Source organism: Sturnus vulgaris, chromosome 3, assembly GCF_052056855.1.
Source record: "Sturnus vulgaris isolate bStuVul1 chromosome 3, bStuVul1.hap1, whole genome shotgun sequence".
Taxonomy (NCBI): domain Eukaryota; kingdom Metazoa; phylum Chordata; class Aves; order Passeriformes; family Sturnidae; genus Sturnus; species Sturnus vulgaris.
Genome location: NC_142245.1, coordinates 49,465,248 through 49,482,989, shown reverse-complemented (window position 1 = coordinate 49,482,989; position 17,742 = coordinate 49,465,248). Strand labels below are relative to the sequence as shown.

Sequence of the window (17,742 nt, the reverse complement as noted above, 5' to 3'; positions counted from 1 at the left end):
TTTTGTCACTTATCTGGCCATATCTACTGGCTGTAGGAGACAACTGAAATGCCTTTCTCCTAAATTCATTATCCTTATCATTGTCTCTTGTTTCTTTCCATGGCTTCTTGAAACCTATTCGTCCATGATCTTGTTCTTTCAAATTAGTTTTCCGTCTTTAGATCTTTAACCAGTTCCCTTTCCTTTCTGAACAGATAAAATCTAAACTATGTGTTTCTGTATTTATTCTCCACTTTCTAAAACAGAACTTATCTTGATCATGCCCTTGTCTGCATTATACCATTGCTTTTCAATGTTCTAATCCAGTGATTAACATGCTACTGCCACTAGGTGCTATTCCTTGCTTTACTTCCTCAAAAGAGCCTCATCTTTCCATCCTTCTGATGCTGTGTAGTGATTCATCACACTGCTGTTCTTCCTCTTCATCTGAATCTAATCCATTTACAAACATCTTCCTTGACTTCAGGATAAATAGGATGCACTAAAGCAGTTGAACTTTCAGCTCTGTTCTCTCTTCTGAATGGATTGTCCACTCTCAAAAATGCCCATATTGTCTGACAAGTTCGTTATTATTGGTTTTCTCCTGTCCATTCCAATACTTCTAGAATTTGTATGCTCTTCTTGTATGCTCTTCAGATCAGCTAGCTAGAACTCACAAATGCACATGTAAAGCTATGTTTATTGCAGTTACTGTATGATTGATGATATTCAGACTGATTAATCCATGTTAAAGTTGAAAAAAATAATTCAATTAGTAAATACTCAAGCCTGAAAAAACAGGCATCATAAGAGGTGGTGGTCATTAAAAGACTTATAAAAACAAATTACTGTTTTCATTGTTTTACACTGGATTTATTGGTTTTAATGTGAAAACTTAGTGTGTCAACATCTGAGTGATTGAGTTAGTTTCTATAACCCATGTTTTATATTTGACAGCTAAAATTCAACAGGAAAGTGGTTTTTTCTATCCTTGTTGGAATGAGGCAATTATCCCCTGAGAAGATTCACTGTTTGTGTTAAGTAGATGTGTGTATTTAGTCAGTTGAAATCTAGTATGTATGCTTTCCAAATGCATGTTAGCTATTCTTTGTAGAAAGTTTTTCAATAATTTAATGAAACTAACATAGTAATAGCTCCAAACAGTACATGGTTGAATGTTGTTCTTTAGCTCTTAATCCTGCTTTAAAATGTCAATTGCATCTATATCCTACTCGAAAGTGTTTTGAGATTTTTTTTTTTTTAAAAAGCATAATATAAATTGCATCAAACTTTTCCTGGTGAGGGCTATCTTGTGCTAAAACTTTACAATTATTACATAAGCAAGTATGGCATTAATTTGTGAATGCACCAATAAATTCGGTGTCTACTGATGTATTAGGTATTGCCGCACCTACACATAGCATACAGCAAGAGCGGAGCAGCACAATTTACTTTGAACATTAGAATCTTTATTATTTTTAACGTTAGAATCCACTTGTTGCTAAACAGTGAAAAAGACACCCAGAAAAGCTTTAGTGCTATTATTGGCACTATGCTACAGCATTCCAAGTGGAAATCTTCAGCTTTGCATAGCAGTACCAGGTGGCATTTGGTAGCATTTGTTTTTCTCTTACTAAAAGTTTAGGGTTGTGTAAATAGCTTGTTAGATCTCCTGCACACAGTTTCCTAAATTGGAACAATATTGTAAGTCATTACAGGTTCCATGCTATCATGCTGTGTGGATGCCACTGCATTTCCTAAATTAAAATAGTTGTATCTTTCTAAGATTAGTTAACTGTGTTCCATGGGAACCAATATTTTTTCATCTAATCAATGAACTAATTGGCAGAGAGGTTTGTAATTCAGCTTTTTTAAAGGAGTACCACTTGATGGTTATTATTCTCTGGCTCTAGAAGACAGAAATATGCCTTAAAACTTCATTATAATTACCTAATGGCAACCTCTGCAACAAAGATTGGGTAGTTTACTCAAGAAACAGGTGGAAACTGGCGAATAAGGAAAAATGAGTAAGGAAGGATTGGGCTACAAAAATCAATAGCATTATAGTTAGTATACAGTTGATGCTAAAGAACAAAAAAATAATTAAATTCTCTTAATCCCTCCAATTTTCCATTATTTTTAATTAATACTGATTTATTTTCAGATGTCAAAGACAACTCTTTCAGTCGATCCCGGAGTTCTAGTGTAACTAGCATTGATAAAGAGTCACGCGAGGCAATTTCAGCTCTTCATTTTTGTGAGACTTTCACAAGAAAGGCTGATACATCACCTTCCCCATGCCTGTGGGTTGGGACCACGCTGGGTACAGTGCTTGTCATTGTACTGAACTTACCTCCAGGAGGAGAGCAAAGACTTCTTCAGCCAGTCATTGTTTCTCCTAGTGGTATGTACAAAGCAAACAGGCTTAAGTATGCTTTGATAAAGTATTGTCATTCTTCATATGTTTTTAAGAAACTCTTTTCGATTATTGATTAATTAAAAATATATACCATTGATTTAGCTGATAAGTTTGACAAGCTAGACTGGTTACTTTGTTTTTCTCAAATTGGAAAAGTGGAAAGTATGATTTCATAAAATGTAAAAATACAGCATTAGTGTTTACTTACTAAGAAAACGTTTGCAGTTGTTAAACAGAGATAGCAGAAGAGATGAATAGTATCAAGTGTTCAGTTTATTACTGTTTTTTAGTCATGAGATAAGAATCAGTTTTCCTGTAGCAAGAAAAGGGAGTGCAAACTAAGGCTGTAAATTGAACAACTAGCTTGAAATATCAGTGATAAATATATTCCTTTGATTGCTGTGAAAGGTCTTGTATCTTGTTTTTCTGATGCACAGCAACTGGTTTTGTTGTAAATATGTATTAATGATTTATTGGATATACTGTTAGTCCTAGATTTAGGTTTCCTGCTACCACTGTCTCATGCAGAACATGCTTCTGTAGTCCATTTTGCTACACAGATGGTATCAAACATACAAATTGCAATGTTATTTGATTATAGGAATGATTAGGAGTGGACATCTAGACCATAGATGGATTTATGCCCATCGAGTGAGGTGTTGGCAACAGTGGTCAGATTTGGTCATAAAGGCAGTGCTGCAGGCTAGGCAGTGTGTTCTCTCTTTGGATCTGCAGCATAATCCTCAAAAGATACTGCTTTATATTTTGTACTTAGAAAATGTTCGTGTTGTTACTTACGTGTGAATAAATGAAAGTAAAATAAAATTTATTAGCTTAAGATCTGGCCTACAGAGACAGTGATTTGAACAGTAAGAAGGAAAGAAAGAGTAAGAAGTAAGAACTTTTTCATTTCAAGCTAGAGAAGTGGATTCAAGTGTGAACTACAGGGGAGAAAAAAAAGGCACATGCTTGTTTCTGAAACAGTTGAAAGAAAAGGTGGTGCACACCTTTGACTAATAATATTTATTGTTGCTATAATACATACTGTGTACTCATCAGGAGAGAATGAAATGAGTACGTTTGTGACACTGTACTTAAATACAAATACATTTCCCTTAAAGTCTATGAAAGAGTATGCATCCACTTTACCCTTGAAAACTAGTTTGACATTTTCCTGATTACATTTGTGCTTCATTATTTTTTAGATAAATGCCCAAGGTCTATGTACATCTGTTTTGCTAGGGAGACAAACTGAAGATCATGTTTTCTTTTCATTTTCTTAACTTCTTAAAGGAATATTTTGTACCTTGAAAAGCAATTTAGGAGAACTGTTTTAGAAATGTGCTCAACTACTCTTTCTTAGGAACCATCCTGAGGCTAAAAGGGGCAATCTTGAGAATGGCTTTTTTGGACACCACAGGATCTTTGGTCCCACCAGCACATGAACCCTGGAGAGAACACTACGAAGATAAAGATGAAAAAGAAAAAGCGAAAAAGCGACGACCCGTCTCAGTGTCTCCTTCTTCCTCTCAGGAAATCAGTGAAAACCAATATGCAGTGATATGTTCAGAAAAGCAAGCAAAAGTTATCTCACTGCCATCCCAGAACTGTATTTATAAGCAAAATATAACAGAGACTTCTTTTGTTCTTCGTGGAGACATAGTGTCGTTGAATAATAGTATCTGCCTTGCATGTTTCTGTGCCAATGGACATATTATGACTTTTAGGTAAGACCTGTTCGATAGTAACTTAAATATAAAAAGAAGAAATAGTCTTCTGCTATACAGGCTCCTTTTCCACAGGATGATGAATTTTTTAAAAATTACAATCACTCAGGGTTGATGATTCTCTAACATTTGAGCCTGAATAATTTTGATTACACATTCCTATGAGTTAGGTCTTTAAGACATGAAAAAATTTACCACTTTAGCTCAAGCTACACTGATTCAACACACAGTTCCAAACAGGTGATATAGGTCCATAACTTTATATTCTAAACATCTCTACAAAATGCTACTCACCTTGCAGGGCAAACAGTCTTGTTTTTTCTAATTAAAACTAAACTTAGTAATGTTCAGATGCCGTATATTGAAACAAAACCTGTCTTCTTCAGGATTCTCGTCGTTTTCTAATGAACTCTGCAGATGTGCTAAATGATAAGTGCTCAGTTGTTACCTTGTGTAGGGAAGTTGGACTCCAATGCTGAGCTCATAATCATAATAAGCGTTTCATAGGCATGAATTGTTGCTGGGGAGTGGACCTTACATGCAGTTTGTGTAAAGTTGTCAGAGCACTATATCATATCCAAGATGCCCAGTACTTAACTACTGGTATAAATTCAGATAAGACTTAGTAACAAGCAAATCTGTAACAGAAACTGTGAAAATGCTCTCATGGATGTCACGCATGTCCTATCTGATCTAATATTTTTTGTTTTAAAGCTGTAAGAATGTTTTATGCTCCCATTGATGTGAAGCAAAACACTTCCCTGTTACTGACTCTCTTAGGAATATTCTTATTTTAGATGCATGCATGGCAGAGGTGTCATATCTGGGTGATATACTTATCTGGATGAATGCTGATTTTTATTTCTCACTTTTAAAATTTGCCTCCAAAGGCAATCTCAGCATCATGCAAAAATAGAAAAAGAAAAAACAAAACAAGGCAGCCTGATACTGTTATGGTTACTACATCTTTCTTTGGTTTTAACTTCCGTTTGCCCCTTTGCTGCTTTTTTAGTGTCTAGAATTAATAACCTTATGTGGATGGTGTCTGCAGCAGAAGCTGTTTATTGTATTATTGGGATTGGCAGCTAACAACTTTTGTAATTTTTTTAGAAGAACTTCACAGGGAATGTTTCAGATAGTGGTTTATTTTAAGTTCTACTTGTAAAGAAATTAGGTATTTTGTCCGTTCTTATTTGCATTTGTTATCATTTTGAAGGAGAGTAATGTTTGGTAGGGGAATATTGTTCTAGTCCAAGTGTGTTGTCTGTTCTCTAGTAGATTGATACAGTAAGTTCTGCAGTTGCATGTCTAGAATCAAAATACAAAATAAGCAAACTTTGCTCCAAGATAATTTTCTCTTCAATATCTAGTCAGAGAAAAAAGGAGGACTTAGGTCATAAGATTGTTTGAGGCTACTGTATTCTGCTTTGACAGCACACTCATGTTATATTTCTAAATTTTCTCGAGGAGAGATCTTTTAGACTTGTATTTTTAGTCAAGCAGAAATTCTTAACCTGAGAGAAGAGACAGGATGTTTAATTGTAAACTCTTGGTAGATACTTATCGAAATACCTTAGGAATTATTAAGTAATGCTTATTCATTAAGTAGTGAATTTGTGATTTACATGCTCAGACTATCATATTAAAAAATACTTTTAAATGCATCTGTGATGCAGATATTTAAATTTCACTTTTGAGGTGCTACCCTGAAAAATCTAATGTTTTGAGATTCTGTAACATCATTAAATGATACCTGTTTATGTGGTACTCATGCAGATGGTGAAGAGAAAAAATTATGTAATGCAGTTTAAAAATGAGCCATTTGATCAATAATAGACATTTCTGCTATATTTAATGGGCTTTTAAATTCTTTTCCTTAAGTTTGCCAAGTTTAAGGCCATTGTTGGATGTATATTACCTGCCATTGACCAATATGCGGATAGCCAGAACATTCTGCTTCACCAATAATGGACAAGCACTCTATCTTGTCTCACCTACTGAAATACAGAGGCTCACCTACAGCCAAGAAACATGTGAAAATCTTCAGGTAATTAACTCTCTTTAAAAATCACTTTTTCCTTAGATACATTTTGAGCTGAGCACTTAGGTTTTTGTGCTTTGATTTTTTTTTCCCCTTTTGTTTTCCTTTGCTGAGGGGTTTGATTCTGGATGAATCCCTTCTACCTTAAATTTTTGTTTCATCCATGCTATTGTAGCTGAATCAGTTTCTTACTTAATTTTCTTTTGATCAACAGGAAATTTCCTCCTTTAACATGCAGTTAAAATTCCCTTAATCAATTGACACTGGGGGAGGTGTGTGCTGACACAAGTTGGGAATGCTAACTCAGGATATTTAAAGGAAGCTATTATGTTTCAGACGTATTAAGAGCTTGAAAAATCCTCAGTCATGCTTCAGCTTGCTAGTTGTATAGAATAATGAAATAGCAGAGTTGCAGGCTCTACATTTGTAATGCCACTAGGTTATAAGTATTTGTAGATACAGTTTCAATAGAAAAAGTAAGGAGTCTTGCCAAAGTTGTTGAGAGGCAAATAAGCTTTACTCAAGTCAAGCATTCAAATGCATTTCTTTGCTTCTAAATTCCATGAGCTCTAGGGTTGCAACCATCAGAAGCAGATGGTTTGGACAAATTTCATATGTTTTTGTTTTTCTATTTCCTACATCACCTTACAAAGACAGATGTCCATTGAAGCATATTTATTTTGAAATTCAAATCCATTAAATAAATCCTGAAAGTGAAAGAATATTCCATTCTTTTTAATAATTTATGCCTTATGTCTCTTTTTCATTGCAAAGGAAATGTTGGGTGAGCTCTTCACTCTTGTAGAAACACCAGAAGCACCAAACAGGGGGTTCTTTAAAGGCCTGTTTGGAGGTGGGGCACAGTCACTTGACAGAGAAGAACTCTGTAAGTTACTATTAATTGTTATTTTTATGCTATTTCTTCCCAAGGAAGCCAGTGATCCTTGATAAATATATTACTATGTTGTATTACTATGTTACTTCTATGTTGATAGAACATTACCCTTATGAAGAGGAAAGTAAAACAGGGAGTGACAAATATTTTTTCATAGATTTTGTGTTGTACACCTTACAAACAAAATCAGAAAAGTTATGGTTTTTTCACAGGTTCTTTTAGCTCATTTATTCAGCAGTAGATGAGTTGTCCCATTTCTTGTTTTATAATCTTATTTTTATTGTCTTTATGAAGCGTGTAATACTGACCATGATTCTATTTATGCTGGTAAACTGAAAGGGACTACTTTTGGAGAATTCTATTCTAGACAGTGAGAAAATTAAAACTTAAGTCTACTTCAGTTATTTGCCAGATTTTCCTTGTTTTACTTGTGCAGAGATGCCTTAGGAATGACAGCAAGGACAGAACTGTATGATATTTCAATTAAGTACTTTGTTTAGACAGTAAAATTCGGATTTGGCAAAATTTTCATTGTTTTATAATTTTTTCCTTGTTTTTAATTACACTTTTTTTTCTTTTTACTGTGGTGGCATTTAGCACTTTAATATATTTAAGAAAAATAGCTTCAATTTATTTACTTAGATATATGCTAGATGCAGCACCATGTTATGCAAGCTTATTTTTATAACCTTTTTCATATTAACGTGAAATGTATTTGTCAACATGATGGACAAGGTGCCCTGCTAGTCCTTTCTTTTATGTTGGTTCTTTTGATCTCTACAGAGTAAAAATTAGACTTTATTACTTGAGCTTGTACATTTTGAGCAAATATCAGATGTTTAGAGGTCACTTGCTGTGTCAAAGGTTTCTTTTTTGGATGTTTTTATATATGTATATGCAATACTATGAAAGGTTGGTCAAGTATTCTAGTACAGAAATTTGCGTGCACAAATTATAATTTAATATGACTGAGATAGCTTCTAAATTTACAAGGTATTTATCCTCTATCTCTTTATATAATTTCAAGTTTCCACCATTAATTTTGGCTTTACAAGGAAAATAGTATTGAATGGAAGAAAATAATCCTAATGAATTGTAGCCTGACAGAGTTCAATGACAATTCAAAAGACATTTGAGAATATCTCTGAAATAGCCATATTTACCATGAGGGTCACAGCAGAATCTGTAACAAGTGAGATTATTTCTCTTTCTTATTTTTGTAATTAACAAAAAGATGTTTATGGTACTAATTTAAATGTAAATCTTTCTTAATAGAAGCATAAAATCAAATCAGAGAATCTTGAAATACTGCATAAAAACATATTTAACCAGTTAATATTATTTTGCCTAGAGGTAAAAAAAAAGAAAATATTCAAATCATATTTCATTGCTCAAAACAAATACTCAGATTTCTGTAGTGTATACAATTCTGCGTGAGATTGGCACATCAAGTGTCTAGATTGAACTGCATGGCTGATGTCCCATTATGAGCAAAGTCAATGTAGTCAGTGCCATCACTGGAGTCTAGAGCTGTTCAGCTGACCATTTGTGCTGATTTGTTCTTACAGCCATACGGTCTCTTTGCATTACTTTTTTTTTTCTCCAAGGGCTTTACAATAATGACGGCATAGACACTTAATCTTCAGGTGCATATAAAATTGAACTTCCATCAAAAGAAGCTTCTGCTGGTAGAATCATGCTGGCTGGCTTACACACCAGCAAAGCACTTCCAGAACTAACTACAATTTTTATTTTCAAAATCCTGCTTTTTCTGTTGAACTCAAAACACATACCACGTGAAATAAGCTATATTGTGCTGGTGAATTGTTTTTTGAACAATTCTGCTGATGAACATGAGAATTTTAATTTCACACTTGAGCTGTGAAGAGGTTACAGTTTTATAACCTGCCTGGAAACTTGAAAACATATTTGAATGTCTCAGTTCTAATGTAATAACATCTACTAAAGTAGAGGAGTGAGTGTTGCTCATAGTCATACCTACAACTGGGTGTTTAGTCTCCTGCAAAGAAATTATACCTCTTTCTAAACTAATTTCAGTTATATTTATGTAATAATGATAGAAAAACTTACTATTCTGTATTTGCTGCTCTTGCAAATGCCTCCAGTTGGAGAATCAGCATCTGGGAAGGCATCAAGGAGCCTTGCCCAGCATATTCCAGGACCTGGGGGTATTGAAGGTGTCAAAGGTGCAGCATCTGGTGTAGTTGGTGAACTGGCACGAGCCCGATTGGCACTGGATGAAAGAGGACAGAAACTGGGAGAACTGGAAGAAAAAACTGCAGCTATGCTTTACAGTGCTGATTCTTTCTCAAAACACGCTCATGAGGTGAGTATGTTAAACTGAACATCAAACTGATTGTCAAATAAATGCAAATTCTGCAAGTGACTGAGTTCTGCAAAGGTGTATTAGAGGTATCTAAAGGGCGTGCAGCATCATTGATAAAGGATACTTTCATCCATCACTTGTTGGTCCTAGCAATTAAGTACTAATTGTAAATAGCTTTGTCTCATGGCACGTTGCTCTAGAGCATGCAGTCTGTTGGAATGGCTTGTAAGCTTCTAAATGTGGAACTCAATCCCCATTACTGAAAAAATTATCTGTTGTCACTGAATTAATAAGAGGAATAACGCTTTATTGTCAGATTCCTGCTTTTCTTAAGAAAGATCCTGTTGTATGCAAACCCTCTGAGTGTGAATGCAGTTTTTTTCCTCAGTAACTACCACAGAATAGCTGTTATCATCCATTTTCTTGCCAACTTCTTTCCACACCCCAAACTCCTGTGCAACCTCTCCATTCTCCCAAGAATGTCTTTTTCTGAGGCTAGATCAACAGCAATGATGCTACCATTAGAAAATTCATCACGCTGAACACTCAGTGTTCAAGGATGTGTTTGCAACTTTGAGAAGCTTTGCTAAAATCCTTTCTCATGCTGCTTTGAAGCATATTGTTTGTGTCATTGTACATATTGGTACATTACAGAAACAGTAATTAGAATTTTTTTTTGTTTTTCTAGATGATGTTGAAGTACAAAGACAAGAAGTGGTACCAATTCTGATGACTCTCATCAATCACATCTGTTTAATTTTGTCCTGATGAAAAAAATCTTGTTTTTTCATTAATTTTGGCAGGACCACTGAAATTTAAAGGAGTATTCATCATTGGATACTATTGTTTCCTAGCACAAATGACACACTGTTTTACCTCAGTCCTGGCTTTAACTGAGGAGCTTTATATCTAAGAAACACATACACAAAAAAAGAAACTTGAGTGTTTCTTAGCTGTTGGTTAGCATAAAGTTGGAACAGAGAATGTAACTGGAATATGTGGAAAAGAGAGTAAAGGGAAATCGTGGTGAGATGGGCAGGGGCAATGCAGGGTCAATCCTGTGTTAATATTTCATATGCCAAAAGTTTTTGTGCTATTGTAATTGCTGCCAGTGTTATACCCTCCTGTAAGGAGAGGCAATAAATCAGGGGTCCAAGAGCTGGAATCAAGTTGTTTGTCTTGCTGGACAGTAGCTGACTTACAATTACCCTCTCCAGGACTTGCTATATTTACCATTATTGTTGAAGAAGAGTTGAAGTTTGCTGTCACTTCTTTCATTTGAAAAGCTGGAAGCTTGGAAGATTTCTTATTGAAAATTGTATACATAGTTGACCTGTGCATAGTCTTTTCTTGGACCCCTGATCTAGTATTCTTGTATTCACATCATATTCTGTGACGTGCAAAACAAAAGAATACGTAATTTTTGCATTAAAAAAAGTCAAGTGAATAATATGACTGGAATGTGTCATGCTGGGAGTTTTCATTTGTGTTTTGGCCGTGCAATGTGAAATGTGGTAACATCTTCCTTGTGGTAAGAATTCTTCAACTTCTGTTCAGTTAAATATTATTTTTGCCAAAAATAGTTATTGGTTCAGGTTGTGTAACATTTAGAATTGGCTGTGGGTTTCATTCATGCTGTGAGTTCTATAAATGTGTAACAGAATGTATCTTTACAACCATTTATTAAAATAGCCGAGATAGTTTTGCTCAAGACTTAAGTTCTAGATGCCCCTTTAGTCCTTTACTATGAAATCAGATAACCTTGGACTCAGGTTTTCAAAGTTTTACACACCATGGAGGTGCTGATGCATGAATAATGGCAAGCAAGCATCCAATAGTTAATAAATGTCAGTATGTTGTTTAGCAGCTCTAAGTTCTGCCAGTCGTGCTATTTTACAAGTACCTGTCTCAGCCTCACCCAGCACTTAAGGCAGTTGTCCTAAAGTTTGGATTTGGTCTCTAAAGCAGTGTTTTCATTGTAAGCAGCGGTAAAGTGTGCACAAAAACTTTAGGAATTGCTGAAATAATATTCAGTTTGGGTGAGGTAAATAATACAGCTGAGCTAACTTGTTAATGGCTACTGTACTAAAGCTATATCAGTGTGAATGACCAGGGAATCTCTTTTAAAGAGAGAGGATTCCTTAAAATAAATGCTTGCATTTAAAAAAATCCTTTACACCTTTTTCCTCAAAGTAGGAATTAATTACTGATTGGTTTTGTTTTATAAAAGGGAGTACTTAGAAGCTAATGTCTACATTGTCTGAAATTCACCACTTGGGTTTGATTCTCCAAGCATTGCATTTTGTGCACTTTTTTCACAAACTTTCTGAATGTTCCCAAAGCAAAACCTTGGTTATATTTTTATTGTGAAGTGATGTTGCAGGTACACAGATAAGGCAACCTTACAAAACACCTCAAGGGTGCAAAATATTGACAATATTGAATATGGTTCTTAAATCACTTTTCAAATGAGAGGCAAATATGTTTGGGTTTTGAAGTACAAACTGATATATTTTCTCACTTTATGTATAGCAACATTTAATTTAAAAAGACAGTTGAATTGTGTTACCAGTACAAGGGCATGCCCATCTATGCCCACTGCTCAAAGGACTTAAAAAATGAGAATATGACAATTCAAACAAGAGTATTATGATTTCTTGATGGCTCTGTCCCATAACTACTGAGGCAACATTTACTTGAGTCACTTAACTCAGTTTGCCATGCAATATTTGCCTCTGCATGTTAATTTATTTTTTTAGTGTTTGAATAATGCACATTTAACATCATTTTGTGAGACATCTAGGTAGAAGAAAATGAGATAAACCACTACCCGTACCACATACCCCACCCTAGCTAACACTTGTCCCCTTTCTTGTCTCACATTTATAAATTGAGATGATTCATTATTATTTGACCTGGTGAAGAAAAAGTACATTTCAGGGTAACAGATTCCTGGGAAATTAATCTGGTCAAGCTCTGGGGGAGAGGATTCAAAAGTATTCCTCAACAAATTATGATATCATTCAATGGAAGATGACATTGGCTTGAAAGGAAAGCATACTTAACTTTCTCATCAAGATACACTTGACAACCACCAGCAAGCAAAATAATAAGAGGCAATGAGAGACCATCTGCCAGTACCAGAAGAGTAGTGGCTTATTTGGTGTTACAGTACCTATTGTAGTTGAATCTCTTCTGTTTCTTATGTTCAGGGCATGCTTCTAGATAGGAAGACTAATGACATTGCTCATGAGATAAATACACAAATGGTTCTTAGTCAATTAAAGGGGCTATGTACAATTTTAGTCTAAAATGTTATTTTTTCCTTCCCAATGGAAGGAAGGTGATCACACACACATCATTGCATCTTATTGTGCTATTGGTGATGCACCTTTTGTACAGCAAAGTGTATTGAAATCCTTGCAGGGAAGCACCCCTGGTTTTTTCACTAGCATTTTAGTTGTGTGAAATTTTTTAGAGTGTCTGGAAAACTATAAAATACAATTGAGCTACTACTTTTTTTTAAATGAAGGTAAGAAACTACCTGCTGCTACCTATCTGTTTATATGTAGCGTGTCTCATTAGGAACTGTAAACTGAAGAAGCTTTTCTTCACCTTAGTCCTGCCAAATCGTAACTTTTGAATCCTGGTATGTGTAAATATGTGTGTATTCCAAATCAGTCTGAAAGTGTTACACCACAGGCATCTCCAGTGATTTGTTCTTCAGCAAAAAGTCAGTTATAGAGTATAGTAATATATAGCTGTGTTCCTTGTCTGTGTTTATGCAAAGTTTTTGTGCCTGAGGTGGTACTTGCATGGCAGGTGATATTGGAAAGCTACATCCAAAGGAGGATTTTTGGAAGCAAGTTCATTTTCTCTTTTTTTTCCTTTTAATTTTCCTTTTATTTTCCTTTCTGTGTTTTGCTTTTGGGTTTTTTTTGTTTGGGTTTTTTTTTTGTTTGTTTTTTTTGGTGGTGTTTTGGTTTGGGATTTTTTTGGAGGGTTGGGAATTTTTTTTTTTGTGTGTTTTTTTTTTTATTTTTTTCTTTTTTTTGCTTAATTAATGGCACTGATCTTACCTGAACTTTTAAACTTGAATTTTTCCTGCACTTTAATTCAATCATGGTATTTTATTCCTTAATTTTGTTTCTGCATTTGTGCAGTTCAGGTTCATTATTTGTATATAAACACACATGTTCAATAAAGACTTTAGAACAGATTACTTTCAGGCACCTTTGCTAATTATGTGATTTATTTAGAATGTGTGTTTTCTTAGCAAAATATGTATATACAGTATAGAATCTAATGAAAGGCACGTATTCTGTGTCAGAATTCAGTTTATAAATTACTGCAACACTTTCACATTTGTTACTAGATAATACAAAAGAAATCTGTTATATTTATACATACTGCTTAAGAATATACTTTTAGTTTTAAATAATTTTTATATGTACACTTCTACCTTTAATTTTAAAAAGACTTAGGTTCAAGTTTTAAGTCAAAGTACTTAAAGTATGTATATTATCCATAGAAGTTGTTTTAAGCTTATGAATACATTCATATCTCATATCGAGATGATACAATTCTAAGCAATGAAAACAAATAGCCCATTTTGCTTTGTAGAAAATGATCAGTTATTTTTACCTCCCGTTATGAACATCCTTGAACAATTCTCCAAGTATGGAGCAAGAAGATAGGGAACTAGCCTAATATTAAAGTTTTCTCAATAGCTGCAGTCCATGGCTGACTGGTTTTCTATGGTGTGGGTTTTCTTCTGGTATGCATAAGAGACTTTTTTCAGCTCTATTTCTTGGACTTTAAAATTCTCCAAAACTGAAGTGAGGTTTGTCCAATAAACATTTTCTTTGAGTATTCTGTGTATTTTGATTATACATCAGCTCTTTACATGTAAGTCAGGGTTGGTTTTTATGTGGGTTTGTTTTGTTGGGGTTTTTTGTATCTGAAACATGTGTTGGTAAACTTGGAATCTGTGGCTGAAGTGCCCTCTACTTTCTGCTTGTGGTTTAACATGTCTGGGCAGGCACTGACTGCAGACAGAGTCTGGTGTGGGAGGGAAGGACTGCAGTGCTTTGCCTCCCTCTCCAGGTAGAAGGGCAGCTTGTCACTGGAATCTTCCCTCATGCCAGCCAATTTCCTGGATAATTGATTGAGTCTTTTCAGGTGGATGTTGATAACTTTGCTGCTGCCACAAAATCTTCAAATACTCTGTAGACAGAAATTAATGATGCTTGCAGAGTGGAAGTGAACAGAATCAGGAGACAAAAGGGTGTAGTGTAGGTCAATCAGTTAAACCAATTTTACTCCACTTTTCATTGAAAAGCTAACCTGGGCCAATTTCTTCTTCTTAAGCCCATTATAAAGATGTGCTATATATCTACTTTATTACAGTTTCAAATCCAATGAGTGTACTGTTTCTAGGTTCTTTTACACCTTAAAAAGTTTAGACCTAAAGATGTAGGAATTAATTTTTAAAAAGTGGGGAAAAAAGGAAGAAGAGAAATGAGGCAGAAACACCAAACAATCAAATGAAAGATGTCAATCAGTATTTCTTTTTGCAGTTTCATGTGCACCTAGAAACGTTTAAGCTAACCTACAGCTATAAGTTACTTTGACACTTGTATTCCTTTCTGTTAGTACCTAAGTTCCATATTACCAGGCAAATAACTAGAAGTTAAACTGTTTCAGTTGAAAACATGTAAGGAGTTGTATGTTGGATTACCACTACCATTCAGTCATAGGTGATGGAAAGGGAGAGGGGTGGGAACATGTTTTAAATATTCCCTTTTAAAACAGAATTGTAAATAAGCAGTACTGTGTTATTTTAGACCTGAGCTCTGCTATCTGTAGTGGTTAGAACTAGGAAAACATGCTGCTTTCTAGTTATGCTGCTGTTTCATTGTACCAGCACCGTTGGGGGAAAAAAATACATCCGTAAATTTTTCTAACATTGCCCACTCCTGGGTAAGCATGCTTGATGTGTAGCAGTTCTCGTTTCTGTATATGTTAGTGTGTACATGTGTGTTTTCTTTTTCCCTTATGTTCATTGCAACTTATTCTTCAGTTAAGTCTTGCTGAGCCCCACTAGCTCTTCTGAGGATGATTACTGGAATATGCATTTTTAGGTAGGGTTGCAAATCCATCTGTCTACAAATATAGTTTCATATGAACTGCAAACTGTACTGTTACAAACTCAACTATGTTAGATTGCATAGAGTTATTTTACTTACATGTACTTGGACTGAACTATGTCATCATAATGAAGTTAAAAAATTAAGTATGGAATATTTTTGTAAATAAAAATACCTGTGCAGCTGGTATTTTAAATTTAAAATGTATTATATATTAATGTTTCAGAAAAAAATGTTCATATATGTGTATATGAATGTGTCATTATGCTGAAGGGCTCTTGATTGGGCAAAATAAACTATTCAAATCTCTCCTGAAACGAGTGTAGCTTACTCCTTTTCTTCCCGACCAGTTGTTTTTTCTGCTGGCTGGAGCAGCAGGAAGGTGTGAGTTGTGCTTTGTAACGAGCAGAGCAGCCAGGCTGATGAGGAGTAGCCCTGAGGGACCCCAAGAGGGGTGAAATGGTTCATCTGCAGTGATGTCCCCAAACATGTCTAAAAACGTTCTGAAACGTGCATACTGATGGTGACAAAGTGAAGTCCTGTTATCTTTTTAAGTTACCAGAAAAGTCAAGGTCGTTCATTGTACAGACTCAGTAAAGCAAAGCATTTCTGTAGCTGCAGTGTCTATTAAATGAAGAATTCAGTATGTAAGGAGAGAAGAGATCAAACTGTTTTTTTTTTCTTTGCCATGTTTACACTACAGCAGATGTATTATTTTCTTGGATTGAGGTTCATCTTTGCCACAGACCAGTTTCTAGCTTGCAGTCTTACTAAATTTGCTGTCTTTTGCTGTTGGGGAGAAAGGGAAATACAGACAACCCTGCTTTGTAAATATACTCTCAATGGTGGGGAAATAATGAATCTGAAGAGAGGCTTGGGCAGTAAATCTGAGAAGTGAAATTGCTGTCCCTTGGAGAAATTTTTGGAATCTCATGATGTCAAATAGCGAAATACTTCACTATTGGTTGTTTTAGTATGTGAGAATACAATTTCATCTGTGGGAAAAGTCTGCTAGTTCCAGACTTCTTGTTTTGTTTTTTCTTTAATATCTGATGGTTACACATAATGAACTGGAAGCTCTGCAGTGCATGGAATTATAAAAAGGATAGTGCATTGGAATGAAAAAATTGTTTTATCTTCAGTTTAATTGGATTCAAGATATTTGGAGCTGTCACACTGCCTCCAGCTACTCACTAGGTCTGGTAGTCTCCAATAAAAGTTAAAAACCTACAGTAGAAGTAGCTCCCTCCCTATGGGTACTGTAGGACTGCACAGATCAATGGACTGACAAGAGGGGATTGGCAGAGTGAGATTGCAAAGTGAAGCACTTTCATTTAGTGAAACTCAGGATTTGATGAGACCTACATTAAAAATGTGTTTCCTTTGCACATCATGTGTTTCAACAGTTTTGATGCCAATGTACTGTAAATTAAATGCATTTAAGACATACAGACATGATTATATGCCCATCAGCACTATTCTTACCCAGACTTTTTAATGGGGAATTTTCATCCAGGCAGTCCCTGAACAAGCCCTTCCTGTTACCCACTGGCCTGTGGTTGGTCAGTGGTATCCCCAGTCTTTCCTGCTCCTTCCTCCTGCCTTGTGCACCTGGCTGCTCCCTTGGCCTCGGGTCAGCCAAGCGAGAGACACTGTCTGCTTCCTCCCTCAGGAGAAAGGTTACAGGAGGCATCCCGGTCTAGCCTGAGGAAATGGGATGTTTTCCCCCCGAAGTCCTGCACTGAGGTAAACCCAGGAGAGCAGGATGGCAGCAAGCACCAGTTTCTCACCTCCTAGTTTGCTGGCTAATTTTTCACAATGTGTAATTAAAGCTCCCTCAGTGAGGCTTTGGGGGCTTGCATATGCAACTCATTATGGTAGCAGAGCTCTGCTCACTTGCTGTAGCAAACAGTTTTCTGTATTTTCCAGCCACAGGAGACAGTCTGGGCTAAGGCTTGTGCACAGGCTGCTCAGGAGGAGGAAGCTGTGCCCACCCCCGGTGCCCCCACCGAAACCTGTGGAACACTCCCTTAGCCTCAAACGCTCCTTTAGAGCTGTTTGATTCCAATGCTACTCAGATGGGCTGGTGGAGGACTGTAGCAGAGCCACAGTCAAGATAAAAATGGAAAGGTTGATGTGTTTTGGAGCATGTAACTGCTTTTTTGTATCTTGCTACAGCCTCAGT

At 35.6% G+C, this 17,742-nt stretch overlaps 1 protein-coding gene across 7 annotated transcripts in view; it reads left to right on the top strand.

Annotated features, from left to right (window-relative positions):
• STXBP5 (syntaxin binding protein 5) overlaps positions 1-15,874 on the top strand; it is a 105,429-nt gene extending 89,555 nt beyond the window's left edge. For all 7 annotated transcript variants that reach the window (XM_088161591.1, XM_014885198.2, XM_014885195.2 and 4 more), the window contains 6 exons: positions 2,144-2,383; positions 3,762-4,125; positions 6,007-6,172; positions 6,941-7,052; positions 9,188-9,408; positions 10,097-15,874. In XM_088161591.1, coding sequence (XP_088017717.1) covers positions 2,144-2,383; positions 3,762-4,125; positions 6,007-6,172; positions 6,941-7,052; positions 9,188-9,408; positions 10,097-10,138 — 1,145 coding nt within the window. In that variant the 3' untranslated portion in view covers positions 10,139-15,874. The remainder of the gene's footprint in view (positions 1-2,143; positions 2,384-3,761; positions 4,126-6,006; positions 6,173-6,940; positions 7,053-9,187; positions 9,409-10,096) is intronic.
• The last annotated feature ends 1,868 nt before the right edge of the window (positions 15,875-17,742 follow it).